We start from the raw sequence: 18,927 nt of genomic DNA, 5'->3' as shown, positions 1-18,927 counted from the left end.
AAATCTAGTGTAACTTTAAAATCCAGTAGGCGATATTTTTGAAAATTAATTTGTTTTTTTTTTGTATTTGTGTACTTCGTAAATAATGGCACACTCTACTATGCCTAAAATTGATAATTACTCTTTTTTACAGGGATTTCAAGTCGTGAATCTCTTAATGTAGACTATACCGAGATTTTATGAAATAAGGTTCTCGTTGTTTATTTATAAGGGGAATAAGTTTTTAGTTTTTTTCGCACAAAATTATAAATTCCTTTGCATTGTGTTTTTAAATAAAACTTCAGCGATATCGCTAGAAGTGTTTAAAATGTTTCACTAAAAAACAACGGCCAAAAACATTATTTGTTTTTTTTTCGGTGAGTGACATTGAGCAAAGCACAAACTAAACGAAAAATATACCCTTTGATCCCTCGGGATTGACTTTCAAAATAAAAATATAATAATACAGAAATAAAACTCTTGTGTGATTTCTTAAATTTATTTATATTTACAATTATCAAACGGTGGTATCGACTTACATAATAAAAATAATTTATCAGTCTTATATTAGAAATCGAAAGTTAGTTAACTATTTACAATTTTGGAATGTTGTTTTGAATTTAATCAACTTCTTCCACTGTAGGGCCGTTGTGGTGTCCACCGTACATTCCACCCGGCATTCCACCGTACATTCCTCCTGGCATACCTCCTGGCATACCTCCAGGCATACCTCCAGGCATACCTCCAGGCATACCTCCAGGCATACCTCCAGGCATACCTCCAGGCATACCTCCAGGCATACCTCCAGGCATACCTCCAGGCATGCCTCCCGACATACCTCCCGGCATTCCGCCTGGCATGCCTCCGGGCATTCCTCCCGTGCTTTGTCCTTGACCGTGCATCTTAGACATGAGCGGCGAGCAGACGCGTTGCAGCTCCTTGAGTCGGTGCTCATACTCCTCGCGCTCGGCGAGCGTGTTGTTGTCCAGCCAGCGCAGCGCTTCATCACACTCCCGGCGCGCCGCGCTCTTGTCACTATCACTCAGCTTGTCGCCCGCCTCCTCCACGGCTTGCTTCACAGCAAACACATAAGATTCTAGCTGGTTACGTGCGGCGACCCTCTGTCGCTGCTTCTCATCCTCGTCTCTGTATCGCTCGGCCTCGGACAGCATGCGGTCGATCTCCGCCTGCGACAACCGCCCCTTGTCGTTCTTGATCACGATGTTCTTGCTGCGGCCCGTGCTGTTCTCCTTGGCCGATACGTTCAGAATGCCGTTTGCGTCTAGGTCGAAGGTCACGTCGATCTTAGGTACGCCTCGCGGCGCTGGCGGAATGCCGGTTAGGTCAAACGTGCCCAGCAGGTTGTTGTCCTTGGTCATCGCGCGCTCGCCCTCGTACACCTGTATGGTGACTGCTGGCTGGTTGTCAGAGTAGGTGGTAAAGGTCTGCGACTGCTTGCATGGGATCTTCGAGTTGCGTTCGATGATCTTCGTCATGACTCCGCCAGCAGTCTCAATGCCGAGCGACAGCGGTGCCACGTCAACCAGCAACACGTCCTGGATCTTGGAGTGCGACTCTCCGCTGAGGATAGCAGCCTGCACCGCAGCACCGTACGCGACTGCCTCGTCGGGGTTGATGGACAGGTTGAGCTTCTTTCCGCAGAAGAACTCCTGCAGCAAAGCCTGCACCTTCGGGATGCGCGTGGAGCCGCCTACGAGCACCACATCGTGAATCTGGCTCTTGTCCATCTTCGCGTCACGGAGAGCTTTCTCGACCGGCTCCAGCGTGCCGCGGAACAGGTCAGAGTTGAGTTCCTCGAAGCGCGCGCGGGAGACGCGCGTGTAGAAGTCGATGCCCTCGTAGAGCGCGTCGATCTCGATGGTGGCTTCAGTGCTGGAGGACAGCGTGCGCTTGGCGCGCTCGGCCGCGGTGCGTAGGCGGCGTAAGGCGCGTGGGTTAGCCCGCAGGTCTTTCTTGTACTTGCGTTTGAATTCATCTGCTAGGTGGTTCACTAGCCTGTTGTCGAAGTCTTCGCCGCCCAGATGCGTGTCGCCGGCTGTCGACTTCACCTCGAACAGCGAACCTTCGTCGATGCTCAGGATGGACACGTCGAAGGTGCCGCCGCCCAGGTCGAATATCAGCACGTTGCGCTCACCCTTCAGGTTCTTGTCCAGACCGTAGGCCAGCGCGGCGGCCGTGGGCTCGTTGATGATACGCAGCACGTTCAGCCCGGCGATAGCGCCTGCGTCCTTCGTGGCCTGACGCTGCGAGTCGTTAAAGTAGGCCGGCACCGTGATCACGGCGTCTCGCACTGCGGTGCCGAGATATGCCTCAGCGGTCTCTTTCATCTTAGTCAACACCATGCTACTAATCTCCTCTGGCGCAAACCTCTTTGTCTCGCCTTTGAACTCCACCTGGATCTTAGGTTTGCCGCAGTCATTGATCACCTTGAAGGGCCAGTGCTTCATGTCCGCCTGGATCTTTGGATCGTCGAACTTGCGCCCGATCAGCCTCTTGGCGTCAAAAACCGTGTTGCTGGGGTTGAGCGCCACCTGGTTCTTGGCCGCATCGCCGATCAGTCGCTCTGTGTCGGTGAAGGCTACGTACGAAGGTGTCGTCCTGTTGCCTTGGTCATTGGCGATGATCTCCACATTGCCGTGCTGCCAGACTCCCACACACGAGTACGTCGTTCCGAGATCAATTCCGATAGCTGGCATTTTGTTTTAAAATTACGCTTCTCCTTTAGTATTTAATAAATATATAATCGCTTGTGAAACAACTTCGGTAAACACCGAACTCTTCTCTTCGTTCGCTTCGTATCGCGTTTCAAATATAATTGACTTCCCGCGCCGGCCGCACGGCTTTTATATTCAACGAATAGAATTCTCGAAACATCTCGTAAGTTCGCGAGTCGGCCAATGCGGACGGCGTAGCGAGAACATTCTGGATATAACAGAGCGGTTACGCATTATAAAATAGAAAGGGACAGCAACAAACCAGATAACATTCTCGAAGCTTCGAGAAACTTCGACGTGCGTTACGTACGTTAGTTAGAAAGGGATAGCACGAACAGACATGCAAGTTGAAATTAAGGTCGAAGGGATTGCAAAAACAAGTTTAGCTTAAATAAAAGTAATGTCTTTGATTTATGATTGAACTGCAGCGTTACGTATTGAAGAGTTTTTAAGAAAATTATTAAACGACTTTTCCTTCAAATTATATCTGAGTACCTATTATAAAATGGACAGATAGTAAACAATAATTAATTTTTATATGTACAAATTCGAATTTTGTAATTACGTTTTCTTACTTTATCATCATAATGTTATTTTCTGAAACTATTTATTTTTGAATAGAACGTACCATAAATTAAAAAAACAACTGTGCTCCTTAAACTTTTACTTGTAATAGTCAAAGCACAACATATATTTTTTACATAATATTCTAAAGAAAATAACTTATTGTGGTCTGTACAGGGTATAATATCAAAACTGTAATGATCTCTTACTTAAAAATTTAAAATGATAGATCGTATGACGCATAAATGAAGAAATAAATTGTGAAAATTACAAAAATATTTTTCCTATAATATTATACTGCCCAGTCTTTAAACACAGTGACCACACGATGCCTCCAATACGGGAGTCTATATAAAAAAAATAAAAAAGAATTATATCAAAATTATAAATTTGCTGCTCTTGTGTTTTTTTATCATGTTAGGAAATTTGGTAGTGTAGACCTAATCAAGTTAAATTTAAGGGCTCCTAATCGAGGATCCCGAAGAACCTTCGAGCCTAGGTTTTGCATAGGTACGGGCTAACTGCCTCCACTAACCAGGTGAATTTTTGAATGAAACAAAAAACATGTTATATTCAAACAATACATGTATAAATATATGAATTAACTACATATCATCTGATAGACTCTCACTGCAAGGCATAGGTTTCAATGTTAAATTATGCTATCAATCCACTTATTGAGGCCTACCCACGCCGCTTCTACCAGCTTGTGGTCACCACTCATGCCAAAGCTCCTCAGGAAGCCCTCTAGCGTTGCTACCTTAAAAGAGGTCTAAGACTAGCTAAGCACTTTCTATGCCCTGCCACCTTGTACTAGCAGAATCTGCAATTGTATAGCAGTGAAAGTCCAAAGAAAATCGCAATAACAATTTTTGTACAACTAATATTTGACTTCATTAATAATTACAATACATTAGATAGAAAAAAATTATCATAGAAAGATAGTGCCATGAGTAATCCTTACACTATAAACTTCATAGAATATCTCACAACTTGGGAATGATGTGATGTGTTTGCCTCCAAGCTTGCAATTTATTAAATATGTAATTTAAAAAAGTATGGACCCGCTGAGCTTCTTTTGGCTCAGGTCTGAAGTATTTTTCATCCGAAGAAGTGCTAGACTCATGTTGTTATTAATAATAGATTTATTTTATCGAATTTTAAATAAAGAATTTGAATTAATGTTTAAAATGTATTTTTTCTTTTCCTCTCCTAAGAAAGTTTTAAAAATAAAAATAAATATTATTAATTTTTTCTTTCATCATTGGTTAATAAATTTAAAAATATATATATGTAAACTACATAACGGTACATGTATAATAGTAACATATATGTATTATTTCTATTTTTGAAAACCTATAAACAAATTTTTGTACCTGTGATTGGCTATAATATTTAATCTGTATATTTTCCAAAAAATATGAATGAACTTACTTGTGCCGTTTTAATTCTCTTATTATTCTGTATAAAATGTAACTGAATATTTCTACTGCTATTAAAATTTTTAGGTATAATAGGCCCAATTTATTTAAAAAGCTTAACATTTTTATACTATCAGGATATTGCAATAAAACTCAAGATTTTCAGATAGAATAAGAAAATGTTTATTATACAGACTTATACAAACATGGCAACTGTTCAGTAAAAAACAGAACCAACTAAAATTAATGCAAGGTGATTGCTAAAATGTGTAAAGCCTTAAAGGTTTGAAAGTATCTGTAAACAAAAATCTTTAAAGCTATTACACCTATTTCTAACACCCCCTGTATATAATAATGATTCAAATATGTTAATAGCAGTATAAAGGCAGTATAAAATCTGCAGTGACAGACAGTAAACAATGATTAATTTTAATATATAGTAATTCTTACTTAAAAACTCTTTCTCTAACTATATTATGATTTAGTTTTTAAGTAATTGATACAATTGATTTTTAGTTAGGATAGGTTATGGTACACCATTCATTGACTGAAAACAAATGAGCTATACATTCTCACCTTTCAGAGCTTTTACACCAATTTTGAATTACTGGTATGACATTTTTCCCTTACAATTCCTTATGACAAGCGGAATTTAAATTCAAAGGGAAAAAAAAATTTTTCATAGAAGAAAATCATGTCATTTAAATATTAAATCAAATTTTTTTATTTTTTAAAATTTAGAATATAATATTTAAATATGTTATTACATATATTTTCAATTAAAAAAGTAAATCTAAACTGCATGCTTATAGAATTTGTGTTATGTAAATATTATTTTAGTCTGTCATATTATCATAATCATTATGGGTTTGTTTAACAAGAAATAAAAAAAGCAATTAAGAAATTATCATTTATTATTTAATCATAAATCTTAAAAATCAGTCTTATAATTATTAATACCGAATGAATCACTTAAAATAACTTTAAGTCTTCTGAACCATATTAACGCCTCTTCTTCTTTTGCGGTGATTTCACTGCTTCTTCCACGTCCCCGTTCTGTACTTCATCTACCTGCTTCCTTCTTACCGGCCCGGTATGAGTAATAGGAACTGCTCTTTCTCCTTTTTGTGAACATTCCTTTGGCGCGATAATGGTCAGCACTCCATCCGAAGACAGCTTAGAAACAACAGCCTCAGAGTTGCATCCTTCCGGGAGGGCATAACGCCTTTTGAACTCACGCGAGATGAAACCGTGTTCGTCTTGCCTCTCCTCATGTTTTCCCTCTACGACGACATACCCATCAACAGTTTTCACGCTGATCTCATCTGGCGTAAAATGCTGGACGTCCAGATTCACTTGGAATTTATCTTTGTCAGACTTGATTGTGGATCCCACGTCGCGATCCAAAGCGGTGAGGTTCCTCCACGGTCGCAAATATCTTCGCGCCCGTATTATCGGACGATCAAACAAATCTGGGAGAAAATCGTCCGAATCTAAATCCAAATCGAAAAGGTGGTTACGGATACGCCTTGGCGCTAAGTCATCTATTAAATACGGTAGAAGAGCCATTGTTGTCTTAAATCGCGGGAAAACTTAACTTTTGATAGCGCGATAAACTTGTGCGTTCACTTTACAAAGAAAACTAGCCCGCAAAGGCGCTGCGTCGCAATATATATGGTCGGAAATTTGAATAATTCGCCAGAACGTTCTGGTACGATATAGAATTTTCTTGAATGTATATTAGCGACATCTACCGATAAATTCGATAACTTTTCAAAATTTTCTGTTTAATGAAATAGTAATTTTTTTAACAACAAAATTTACTTTCTCATTAAACAGAATCAGTAATTATCTTAATTTTTATTACATGAATTCAATAATAATTACCTCATCAGAATAGGAAAATTGTACAAAAAAAAATGTTTAGGGTAAGTACAGAAGCTGATTTGAGTTTTACCGCCACCTATTGAGTATTAGGCGAACTATTAACATATTTGCTGAAGTGTTAATTATGAAGTGTTTAATTACGATGTCTTATTTCACTTTAAATATAATACCGAATTAAAAATAATAAGAGGAATTTATTTTTATTTTTTTTTTAAATTATTTTTATTTTTTTTAAGCCTAACTCCAAAACAAATTAAATAGTTTTGTTGTAACTTTATTTATTTACAAGGCCAATAGATGACTCTTAGCGAAGCTGCATTTATTTTGATCGTTATTGATTTTTCGTCACAAATACGGTAAATGCAAGAATAAAAGCAGTTCAATATATGAACAATTAGGTTTATTTAAATAAAATTAATATAAAATATTATTATAATACAACCTATTTATATAAGTAAATATAAGTAATACTGGAATGAACAAAATTTCACAATATTTTATTTATTATATCGTACACGAAGACTTTAAATTTAACACATTAAAATTAAATAATTCATAGCCTATTGCAAGAAGTAGATATACCACACTGAACACAAAAAAAGATTAGTTAACAGAAAATAGGTTAGTTTCTGTATTATTCTACATAACATGATTATGAATCATGATGAGCAAACATTTATCTATTTAGTACAGTAATCTAATTGCCAATTATAATTCAGAACATATCGGATATACTAAGGATATAGTTATAGCCAAGATTAAAATCCACCATTGTAGTGTTAACATGGCGTTCATATTCATAAACGCATTTCGCCTTACAAAAAATTTGACAAAACAGCATTTTTGTTAAAAGCTAAGCTCTCATAAAGGTTATATTAAAAATCTTAAAGCTATTTAGTCTAACTTATAAACATTTTAACTAAAGATGAAGTAAATTGTGTGTAAAATGGTATTTTTGGATTTGTTCATATATCCTTAGAAGCCATTTGACTAATATAACATTTAATTATAACAAAGAACATGCTTTGATAAGAGAGCCCAAAATAACTTACAAATCTATATATTTAAAACAGGTTAGATACGTTTTTTCATTTCTTAAGATACAATATTTAATAAAATCAACAATATTATTAAATATTACTATTAAATACAAGGGTAAAATACAATCTTTATATGCGTTTATGTAAAAAATTACATGTAAATATTTTCAGAACTTTAATTAATATTTACAGTCAGTTTTATTTACAAAAAATGTAAAGTAAAACCGTAAACCTAATACAAAGAATATCCTTGTGCTTTTTGAATGTGTTTAAGTTAAGAAAATAATGATTTTGGGCGAAATTTAAACTACTTGTCTTAAAATAAATAGCATGCTATAAAAAAAAATGTCAGTTAAAACACGTGTTCGGCGAAAGTGAAGATATTTAATTATTTATGTTAGTACTTTTTTGTTTTGCAGCTTTCTACATTTTTTAACATTATATATCCGTGTAAGTGTGATTTTGACCAAATATACATAAAATCAATACACAACTTCACAGATTATTCTAGAAGCCTCAGTTGATGCGTCTACCGGTAGAATAACTCCGGATGAATACAGCGCCAGAAACGGCGAAAAGCAGTTTCACTCACCGGATATTCGACGAATGTTCTAGAAGAAATATTATAAAGTATGTTTAAAACGTTTTAAAACAAACCGACTGAACAATGATGTTATTTTTAAACCCTAAAATATAAAATGAGAGGTTTAATTATTCAATTGTTATATTTTTCATACATAATATTGGATTTTACAGAAAAATTATGGAACATTCTTGAACATTCCAGAATGTTTCACTCGAATAAAGGATGGATACGTAGCGGCGCGCTGCGGAGAGTAGTATAACTAACTTTCCAGTTGTCGTGGCTCGTCAACATTTTGAAGTCGTTTTTATTATTTTTTAAAAATGACATATTTTTGTAATTATAATTACAGTTTATATTAAAAGTTAATTAAAGCTTCGAAAATGTTTAATAGCCGAAAAGCAAATAAATACTAGAAACTTTTCTTCGTGTCATAGAATGACGTAGATTGTTTGATTTTCTAACGTTTTTGTTTTAATTATTGAGAAACGTTAAACATGATGAGTAATTTTAAGGAAATATGAATATGTTTACTAAATAACTATACATCTCATACTAGCTATATATATATATATATATATATATATATATATATATATAATTTAAAAAATATCATTAATTTTAAACACAGTGTCGTCCCAAATCAAAAATTAATATCAAGTATTACGATTAATTTCAATCCGGTAAAAAGATAAACGTAGTAGTAGAGAAAAATCAGTATAACTTATATAAAATATTTTATGCAGAATTTGCTGAAAATGAAAGGTATATAGGTGAATATAGCCAAGTACTACTCATAAAACAGTTTTTGATTTTTTATTTATATTTAAAATGTTATGTAATGTTTTAAAAAACACAATGTTTTTGTTTATTATTATTTAAAACGATGTTCAACTTTTATTGATAAAAGTTTTATATTGTTATTATTTCAGCATAAATTTGATATATTTATAAAATAGTTAATGTTATGTGTGATAAAAGTTAATATAGTTTCAATGAATGTACCACGTGTGCAAGACATGCGATAGCGTGGTTATTGATTTTTTACCAACGCTTGCAAACCACTGGAAAGCAGCGCGCCAAATCTAGAAATTTCTACCCCATCATAGATGTCGCCACCGACCGACGGTATATAAGGAGTGTGACGTCCGGCACCGCGTTACATTTTAAATACAAGCGAGCAGAACGTTAGTGCTATACTCAGCGATTACACACGTGCTCTTTTCAAACCGCGTTGCTAGTCAATTAATTTGTGAATTAAAGTAATAAGTACCTAATTTTGTTCGACGGTTTTAAGTTAATAATTCAAGATGCCGGAAGAAATGCAAGCACAGTCGGCCGAGGTGGAGACCTTTGCCTTCCAGGCAGAGATCGCCCAGCTTATGTCCCTCATCATCAACACATTCTATTCAAATAAAGAAATCTTCCTCCGAGAGCTGATCTCCAATTCTTCCGATGCTCTGGACAAGATCCGATATGAATCTCTCACCGATCCGTCGAAACTCGATAGCGGTAAGGAACTTTACATTAAGATTGTGCCCAATAAGAGCGAAGGTACACTAACCATCATAGATACTGGCATTGGTATGACCAAGGCCGACTTGGTTAACAACCTGGGTACCATCGCTAAGTCTGGGACGAAGGCGTTTATGGAAGCTCTGCAGGCGGGCGCTGACATCAGTATGATCGGTCAGTTCGGTGTTGGTTTCTACTCTTGCTACCTCGTAGCCGACCGCGTCACTGTCCACTCTAAACACAACGATGATGAGCAATATATGTGGGAGTCTGCTGCCGGGGGCTCCTTCACAGTCCGCCCCGATCAGGGTGAACCCCTCGGCCGTGGTACTAAGATCGTCCTATACATCAAAGAAGACCTCGCAGAGTACTTGGAGGAACACAAGATTAAGGAAATTGTAAAGAAACACTCACAGTTCATCGGCTACCCGATCAAGTTGGTCGTAGAGAAAGAACGTGAAAAGGAACTGTCAGACGACGAGGCCGAGGAGGAAAAGAAGGAAGAGAAAGAAGATGACAAGCCTAAGATTGAAGATGTCGGAGAAGATGAGGAAGAAGATAGCAACAAAGACAAGAAGAAAAAGAAGACCATCAAGGAGAAGTACACAGAGGACGAGGAGCTGAACAAGACCAAGCCGATCTGGACGCGTAATGCCGACGACATCACGCATGAGGAATACGGTGACTTCTACAAATCACTTACCAACGACTGGGAAGACCACTTGGCTGTCAAGCACTTCTCTGTCGAGGGGCAGCTGGAGTTCCGAGCGCTGCTGTTCGTACCACGCCGCGCGCCCTTCGACCTGTTCGAGAACAAGAAGCGCAAGAACAACATCAAGCTGTACGTGCGCCGCGTCTTCATCATGGACAACTGTGAAGACCTGATCCCCGAATACCTCAACTTCATCAAGGGTGTGGTCGACAGCGAGGACCTTCCACTGAACATCTCCCGTGAAATGCTACAACAGAACAAAATCCTCAAAGTGATCCGGAAGAACTTGGTCAAGAAATGCCTTGAGCTCTTCGAGGAGTTGGCAGAGGACAAAGAAAACTACAAAAAGTTCTACGAACAGTTCAACAAGAACCTGAAATTAGGTATCCACGAGGACTCTCAGAACAGGTCCAAACTGGCTGATCTGCTCCGGTACCACACATCTGCCTCTGGTGATGAAGCGTGCTCCATGAAGGAGTACGTATCCCGCATGAAGGAAAATCAAAAGCACATCTACTACATCACCGGTGAAAACCGTGACCAAGTAGCCAACTCTTCCTTCGTCGAGAGGGTAAAGAAGCGCGGCTATGAGGTCGTCTACATGACCGAGCCCATCGACGAATACGTCGTCCAGCAGTTGAGGGAATTCGACGGCAAGACCTTGGTGTCAGTCACCAAAGAGGGTCTCGAGTTGCCCGAGGATGAGGAGGAAAAGAAGAAGCGCGAAGAAGACAAAGTCAAGTTCGAAGGACTCTGCAAGGTCATGAAGAACATTCTGGACAACAAAGTCGAGAAAGTAGTCGTGTCCAATAGGCTGGTTGAGTCTCCATGCTGCATCGTCACAGCGCAGTACGGCTGGTCGGCCAACATGGAACGTATTATGAAGGCCCAGGCTCTCAGGGACACATCTACCATGGGATACATGGCAGCTAAGAAGCACCTTGAAATCAACCCAGATCATTCCATCGTCGAAACACTCCGACAGAAGGCCGAGGCAGACAAAAACGACAAAGCTGTCAAAGACCTCGTTATCCTGTTGTACGAGACTGCCCTCTTGTCTTCCGGTTTCACATTGGATGAGCCCCAGGTTCACGCTTCCCGCATTTACCGCATGATCAAGCTTGGTCTTGGTATTGATGAAGATGAGCCCATTCAAGTTGAGGAGTCTGGAGCTGGCGAGGTCCCTACCCTGGAGCTTGACGCTGACGACGCGTCCCGCATGGAGGAAGTCGACTAAATATCTTAATGGTTTCCCGCATGTTTTAACCATGTTGTAATGGTTTGCGATGTGTAATCAAAGTTTTTTTGTGCACTGGTGTACAGCCAAAGACTGATTTAGTTCAAATTCCAATTATTAAAAATAAAGTTAATTATAATTATTTTTTTCTTTTATTTCCCTGATTGGGTTTGAATTATTTAGACATTAACAGACTACTTCTTTCATTGTCTAGTTCTCGATGATGTCGAAACGTGCAACTTAACTTATAAATATGTTTTCGTCTCTACCTTGCTGACCAACAAGCCGGTCGAACATTTGTTCTCCGACATTGATTTGGATTTTAAGAAAAGTTAAATATGTAATTAGTGGAATTTACATTGTAATGGTATTTCTTGCATATTTGCTTCTCTGTAAAAATCTGAAATAAAATTTTTTGTGTATCTGATCTTTTATTCTATACTTCCTTCAGCACATTCATACATTACTACCAAAATATACATAAAGCATTTTATTTTTTCTTCTCTAAACATTAATTTCTATTGCCTTTGTAAAATATTTTTTTGTTACTAGAATACTTGCTGAATTAGACATTAACTAATAAGTAAAATCTTTATTTAATTACCCATAGATAAATTCCTTTTAACAGTAGTTGAACAAATTCAGCATGTTATAATGCTTACATGATAAGTACAACCAACCAACTTCGACAGTTTAGATATAATTTACAATTTAGATATAATCCTCCATTTTAGGGCAAGTGTTTTTATTACTATATATTGGTTTTCTCTCATTGTAGTCGAGAAGAGATACAATACTTTCGATTTTTTTAATAACGGACAGACTTAACATTTTCATTATCTGCTGATTGGAACATATCAAAGCGCTTAGCTCTAACCGTCTAATAACTGGTATCTCAGATCTGTCTGTAACAAAAGATATTTCAACCAGCATAGACTCTGGAATGGTTCCCTACGTGGAGACCTTTCGCCACAAGGGAGCTGTTCAAAACTGGACTTTACACAAGTTTAATCCTTTTGCTTTAATATAAAAGAAAATAGCAGTAGGACTAGAAAAAAAACTAGTTAGATATACTTGAAGTACTATAGGCCTATGGAGGTGACAGTTACCCCATGTTCTCTGACTCGTTTTAAATTAATTAAGATTAAATATATGCGTTACGTCATTGAGAATCATGAATCTTTGCAGTAAAGGTGCAACAATAATTGATCAGTATTGAACAAAAAGTAAGTTTAGATGGTTTTATTATTTGATATACCAAATCTATTTTATATCTCTTATATGCAGTTTAATATTTTTGTTGAACTTATTTAAATTATATTACTTAAATATTTTTGTCATATTTGTAATAGATTACAAAAAGCACTACAGAAGTGAATTAATATATGCGGTAAGTGATATGTGAATTATAAAGCAAACACATTTAATTCTAACAAAAAAATTTCTTACTCCTTTTATATTAAGTTTTTAATATCAAGCCTTTATTCAACGAGTTGCTCAAGAAAAATTAAAATTTTAATGACAAATCATTCACAGAGCTGTAAATATACAGAACAAAGGCATTGTTACGTTAGAACATGCTTGTCATTGTCGTATTAAGTTGATTTTAACGCCATCTTGTGTTCAGTTGTGTAAATAGGTTCAAAAATTGCGTTAATATTTGTGGCCAGTTATTGATTTTAATTCCTACATTTAATTTTAATAACATTGATTGTGTTATATTTAAAAACAGGTTTTTAGTTTTAATGATTACTTCAATATGATCTGCTATAACATTTGTTTTAACTAGTTTGTTTTACGTTCGCAAAACTTCATCAACGATCTTGTAGGATAGCTCCCTCCATAGATCGTTGACGCCCGAAGCTAAATATTATAATTTGCATTATTAGTAATGCTAAAACAAAAATGTTATTATAGTGAAAGAATATATATTTAAAGCTCTCTAAGCTTCTCGAAATGGATAATTAGAAAACAATAACGTTTTTTTGGTATTTCATTTTCTATTATTGATATTGGTCGAAAATGTCTACAGCGCCTAGCTCTGACTTATAGCAATTTTGTCTATAATATATAACATATCCTAGTTTTAAAGGCAATTAACTAAGACACTGCTAGTAAGAGTGAAATTTTATCCTTTGCAATTAAAGATTTTTTAAGTAACCAATTAAATTTTAAATAATAAATATTTTTAATTAAAATTATTTTGCATGATCGGACAATTGTATGTATAAGTTTTTAAGGGGTGAATATGTTGATTATTTGCTGTCAACTAATGTACCAATGGTCTTAAATAATTTATACTTTAAAAATTATATAGCAGATAATTTTATTTACGATCTGTTCCTGCAAACTATACTGCCAGAAGTAATTAGCCTATCGTAATATATTCCAGGCTGATAAAACATGTCGTCCAAAATACTGCAATACCTGAAAACGAAGATCCTTTGACCAGTTTCTGTTGTCTATGATGAGACGGGTCCGAGACGTGGTCGCTTACGGTGGACTTAAGACAGCTCCAGGTTACCCAGAGAGTATTGGAGAGAGCAATGTCGGAGTTTCGCTGCGAGATCGTATCAGAAACGAAGAGAACCGTAGAAGAACTGAAGTCACTGACGTAGCTCAAAGAACTGCTCGTCTAAAGTGGCAATAAGCTGGACATATCGCTCGTGGATCAATAGGCCGTTGCGGCCATTCTGAAATGGCGACCAGGACCCGGTAGGCCCTGACTAGGTGGACCGACAACGCGGGCAGCAGGTGAATGATCATTAAGGCGATCATAGGTGAGGATGATGATTCCAGGCTGATTGTTTTACAGTGTGATTGTTAATAGGAGCAGGATCTTTAGTTTTTTTGCTAGCAAATACATTCACTCCTTTTGCTTCAAAGTAATAAGTTATATGCATCCTGTTTAAACAAACTTGTAATTTTTATATTTGTGTACATTGGATATTGGAATTACTCACCGTTTGCACATATGTACTTCTTTTGTTTATGTATATTTATGTATATGATTTATTTTCTTTTCCTGTCTTGATGTTATAATAAAATTTAAATAAATAAATAAATTGTAAATATGTTTAAGTATAATATTTAACAAAATCGGAGTAATGGTACTGAAATATAAAAGGTTTAATAAAATTAAAGTTTGCTCTACTTTTTTCAAATAATAAAATATTTTTTAAATATTATTGATATATTATTTTTAAAATCAATGAAGAAATCAAAATCAATATGTATTATTTTACAGCTAATGTTTCAAAATTGCATAATCGATGTTTCTTGTACTAAAGAACTTTCTCGAACAGTTGAGTATGTTCGCGGCGTATTCTTCTCCAGGTAATAATACCGCGCAAATATCACAGATTGTCTACAGATTGAGTGACCACATTAAATAAAAATATAGCTTTTAAATAAATTATAACATTGTTACATGTTCATGTTAAATTTACATGTTTATAAATAAAATAGCTATCTTATTGCTATCTTGCATTTATAAATATGATTTGACTCCTTCTGTTTCATACTTAAAAAAAGATTTATTGTAATTTTATTCTTGTCAAACAGTGATTTGAAAATTTACAAATACATCTATATTACAATAATTATTAATTATTCATTTCAAAACTAGACTTCATTTATTATTAATGTTACAATTCAGTTTTTATCTGATCAACTTTGATATAATTTTAAAGAATATATGGATGAACAAAATTGTATAATAGAAACTTTGATTATTACCTTTCTCATCAATGTTCTGTTATTGTTATTTAATATTGCTGGAAAAATAATAAACAAATTAATTATTATGGTATAAAGGTAATAGCAGTGGCGTAGCTATGGTATTTGGGGCCTGGGGCAGATTGGGGCTTGGTGCCCCCCCCCCCCGCCCTAAAGAGTATAAATAGTTTCAAAATTTAGAACAGAATGTAGTTAATATATAATTTTTTTGGTTCAAAATAATAAAAAAAGTAAAAAAAAAATATTTTCAACTTTGGTGCCACCCCTGCTTGTGGTGCCTGGTGCAGCCGCCCCGCTCGCCACCCCCTAGCTACGCCACTGGGTAATAGTAATTTATAAACTCTGAGTGAAATTAAATATGCCAACGTTAATTGTCTTTCGGGTGATGAAGACCGACCCGGAGACAGAAGCCCTAAATATCATCTATCCTATGTCAAATTTTGAAAGTTGTATATATATATCGATTATATAAATAAAATCAGACGATAATTGTTAATAATAATCTTCATTTTTATAAATTTCATTGTAAAATTTACAAGACCCTAGCGTCTAAATCCAGTATTTTCTCAACTAAGTTGTTCCTTTTAAAACTTCTTTTGGTTACATCGGAGCATTGACCTTCAAATGATATATGTAAATAATGAGTCATACGTTTTAAAATGGATCTTTCCAGTAATGTTTGCTGCTATTTCTAGAAGCGCATTTGACCTAGTTGTGTGACATTGGCTCGATCAATACCGGCGAAAAGGCTCCGCCCCAGCGCCGCGCCAGCTGTGCATTCTAGAAATTTCCACCGTTATATAACTGTCAGTTTGTATTTTTTTTTAATTCTGTTATGATTTTAAAACACATATGTTATTTTAATTTTTAATGAAAGACAAAAATGAAAAAAAAATACACATACATAACATCTTACCTATTTAATAAAATAATTTTATAAGTTGGTGATAAAATTTATAATATCAATATTTATAACTTAAATGAACCTACAGGAGTTATTCCTTCTTGTAAATAATTAAATAAAATGTTTAATATCCTTGGAACTTCATAATGACATTTTTATTTTTACGCTTAAATATGTGTTTTGTTTTAGGATTGCCAAAAATAAAACAAATTAAAGAAAAATTTTGCTTAAAATAAGTTGTGGTGTATAAATTTAACTGGCTAAGGTCTGTAGTGTTTTAATTCAACTGGCTGAACAAAAATTATTTAAATTACTTTATATTTAACAAAAAAAATGTATATATTTCCATAAAATTACTAACATACGAAAGATGTTATTTAATAATAAAAGTTATTGCATCATGTTACATACACAAATATTCATTAAATGCTACAGCATTATTTTGCCAAAAGCTTACACCTCCGTCATCCAAATATCTTCTTCCCACGTAATAATATTACGTTATTTAGGTATCATAAATAAATATACTGGCCACTTCTAGACCGTTCCATCAGATTAAAATAAACACATTTTCTTTTTGTATCTTTTATTTAATTCAAGTTTGATAATCTTTTTTAATTTCACTGATTTGCAAATAGACATTAAAATATTATTTTACAGAGTTATAAGGGTAAGAGTTTAAATGGGTTCAATAATAACGTAATGATAATATAGTAAAATATAGCGTTTTAAAAATTCAGATTACTACATATTAAAATTAATTGTTGTTTATTATCTGTCTCTACAGACTTTGTACTGCCTTGTTACTGGCCTGTCGGATTTCTATAGAATATTAGATTAGTGTTATATATTTTAGAGTGATCACTTTATATAGGTGATTGGAGATAGTTGAAAAAGCTTCATAACCAATAACTCCGAATATTTAAATCGATTTTATTAATCGACTGAAAAGGAACAACATTTTTTAATAAAAAAATAGATTAGACTCACAAGGCGATCACTTGTTTTAATAATAAATAAATAACTCAACAGTATTAATTCCAAATTGGTCAAGACATGGTCCGGATGGACATGGTAATTTAAATTCTAGTCATTAATGTAACGGCTGGAGATGAAATTCTGGGAATAGGTGTGGATTAAAAATTTAGGTTAATCACCCTGATCGCTTACCCATAACTATAATAGAGAAAGACTGCTATTAGGATATTCCATCTCTAAAAATGTCAGTGTAAGTGCTCCAGCTCACCTATCAAAGTGCAGTTCTAAATCCGCATTCATCACAATGATCGAACATCAAATGGCCATTTAGTCTCCTGGTATTAATAGCACCAGAGTTCGAGATCTAGAAAAGGATAATATTTCTTACCGTATGATAAGGACAGTTCATCTGTTGGCAATAAAAAGTTCTATCGCTATTTAAGATTTATCAAAATTACTGGAACAATTTAAAATATATCTTGTTTTATATATTTCATAATAAAACCTTCAAAAAGCTACTTGTATAGTTGAACATTAAAATTTCCAGGTAAAAAAATGATGTCCCTTAGAAATAATAGGATTTTCGATCACAAAAAGCACCCTTAATGTTTAACTGCTGATGACGTTATAATATAAAATTATCTAATTGGAAAATTATTATACATAATATCACACTTCTAGAGTCTGGGTATAAATATTTGTCTGAATTAAAAAAAATAGTTTGTCAAAATTCACAAGAGTTTACAAATTACTATGCCAAAATTATCTAATATCAAAACAAAAATAGCACCGTTATTAATTAAATACCCCAAGGTGATTTTTTAATCAATAATAATATACTTTTATTATAATCGGAATTTAAATGAATAATGTCGAATTTCATCCTTACAGCAGTCCATCCGTCAGAGGGTGGAAAATGCTAGAAAATTCCAATACACATCCATATAGTTATAAAATTTGCATCGTGTTACACTAAACTTTCTCTTTCCAACTAAATTCGATTGCCATCCTTTTTTATCTTGTTTGGTGGTTAAAAATGTCGTCTCTTTCATAGAAAGTACATAATCTTTTTAGGAAAGTTCGCGAATAGTATCACATATTTTCACGATTCTTCGTGTAACAAGCGCGAAAACTTAAAATATATGTAAAGTAAATTTTATTTTAAGAAATAATCATCTTAAAAACTATACGAAATTAATTTAAGAAGACTACGTATTAAGACAGATAAATAAAATAAGAAAGAGAGTTCACTCCTACTAACCACTTGCCTTCGTCTCCAGTAAAACCGAAGATTTTTTAGTTTTGTAATCTTTTTAAAAACTACTTTTCTATATCTTCATTATTGCATGTTTAATATCTGTCCCACAATAAAAGTTATATGTAGCAAAGAAACGATTTTTTATAACATAAAATTACTAAAGCATTATGTACATCCTTTAATAAAATTGTATGTGTGATGCCTCCGATCCATATTTGTCTGCATAACTCTCATTGGCAGACATAACAAAGTTCCAGAAGCTTCGATGTATGCCGTTCACTGATTGGTCAGTTTATAAAAGGGATCGAACTTTCTGGAACTTGATTTGTTCAATATAAAAGCCGTGCGGCCGGCGCGGGAAGTCAGATATATTTGA

At 35.0% G+C, this 18,927-nt stretch overlaps 3 protein-coding genes across 3 annotated transcripts; 1 reads left to right on the top strand and 2 right to left on the bottom strand.

Annotated features, from left to right (window-relative positions):
• Positions 1-504: 504 nt before the first annotated feature.
• LOC137925306 (heat shock protein 68-like) lies at positions 505-2,794 on the bottom strand. The gene has a single exon (XM_068768746.1). It carries the CDS (start codon positions 2,694-2,696, stop codon positions 600-602), a length of 2,097 nt encoding a protein of 698 aa, XP_068624847.1. The 5' UTR covers positions 2,697-2,794; the 3' UTR covers positions 505-599.
• A 2,877-nt stretch (positions 2,795-5,671) lies between these two features.
• On the bottom strand, positions 5,672-6,334 carry LOC137925275 (protein lethal(2)essential for life-like). Its single transcript, XM_068768702.1, has one exon. The coding sequence runs from the start codon at positions 6,266-6,268 to the stop codon at positions 5,702-5,704; it is 567 nt and encodes a 188-aa protein (XP_068624803.1). The 5' UTR covers positions 6,269-6,334; the 3' UTR covers positions 5,672-5,701.
• A 3,027-nt stretch (positions 6,335-9,361) lies between these two features.
• Positions 9,362-12,095, top strand: Hsp83 (Heat shock protein 83). The gene has a single exon (XM_068768544.1). The coding sequence runs from the start codon at positions 9,520-9,522 to the stop codon at positions 11,671-11,673; it is 2,154 nt and encodes a 717-aa protein (XP_068624645.1). The 5' UTR covers positions 9,362-9,519; the 3' UTR covers positions 11,674-12,095.
• Positions 12,096-18,927: the final 6,832 nt, after the last annotated feature.

This window comes from Battus philenor, unplaced genomic scaffold (genome assembly GCF_028537555.1).
Source record: "Battus philenor isolate CCGP_79_NKW_IND1 unplaced genomic scaffold, ilBatPhil1.0.hap1 SCAF_26, whole genome shotgun sequence".
NCBI lineage: Eukaryota > Metazoa > Arthropoda > Insecta > Lepidoptera > Papilionidae > Battus > Battus philenor.
The sequence above is the reverse complement of the archived record's forward strand: the minus strand, read 5'-3'. Positions and strand labels throughout refer to the sequence as shown.

What these genes read in the sequence shown, in the direction of transcription:
- LOC137925306 (XM_068768746.1), bottom strand. Translation starts at nt 2,696, where the DNA reads ATGCCAGCTATCGGAATTGATCTCGGAACGACGTACTCGTGTGTGGGA.
- Hsp83 (XM_068768544.1), top strand. Translation starts at nt 9,520, where the DNA reads ATGCCGGAAGAAATGCAAGCACAGTCGGCCGAGGTGGAGACCTTTGCC.
- LOC137925275 (XM_068768702.1), bottom strand. Translation starts at nt 6,268, where the DNA reads ATGGCTCTTCTACCGTATTTAATAGATGACTTAGCGCCAAGGCGTATC.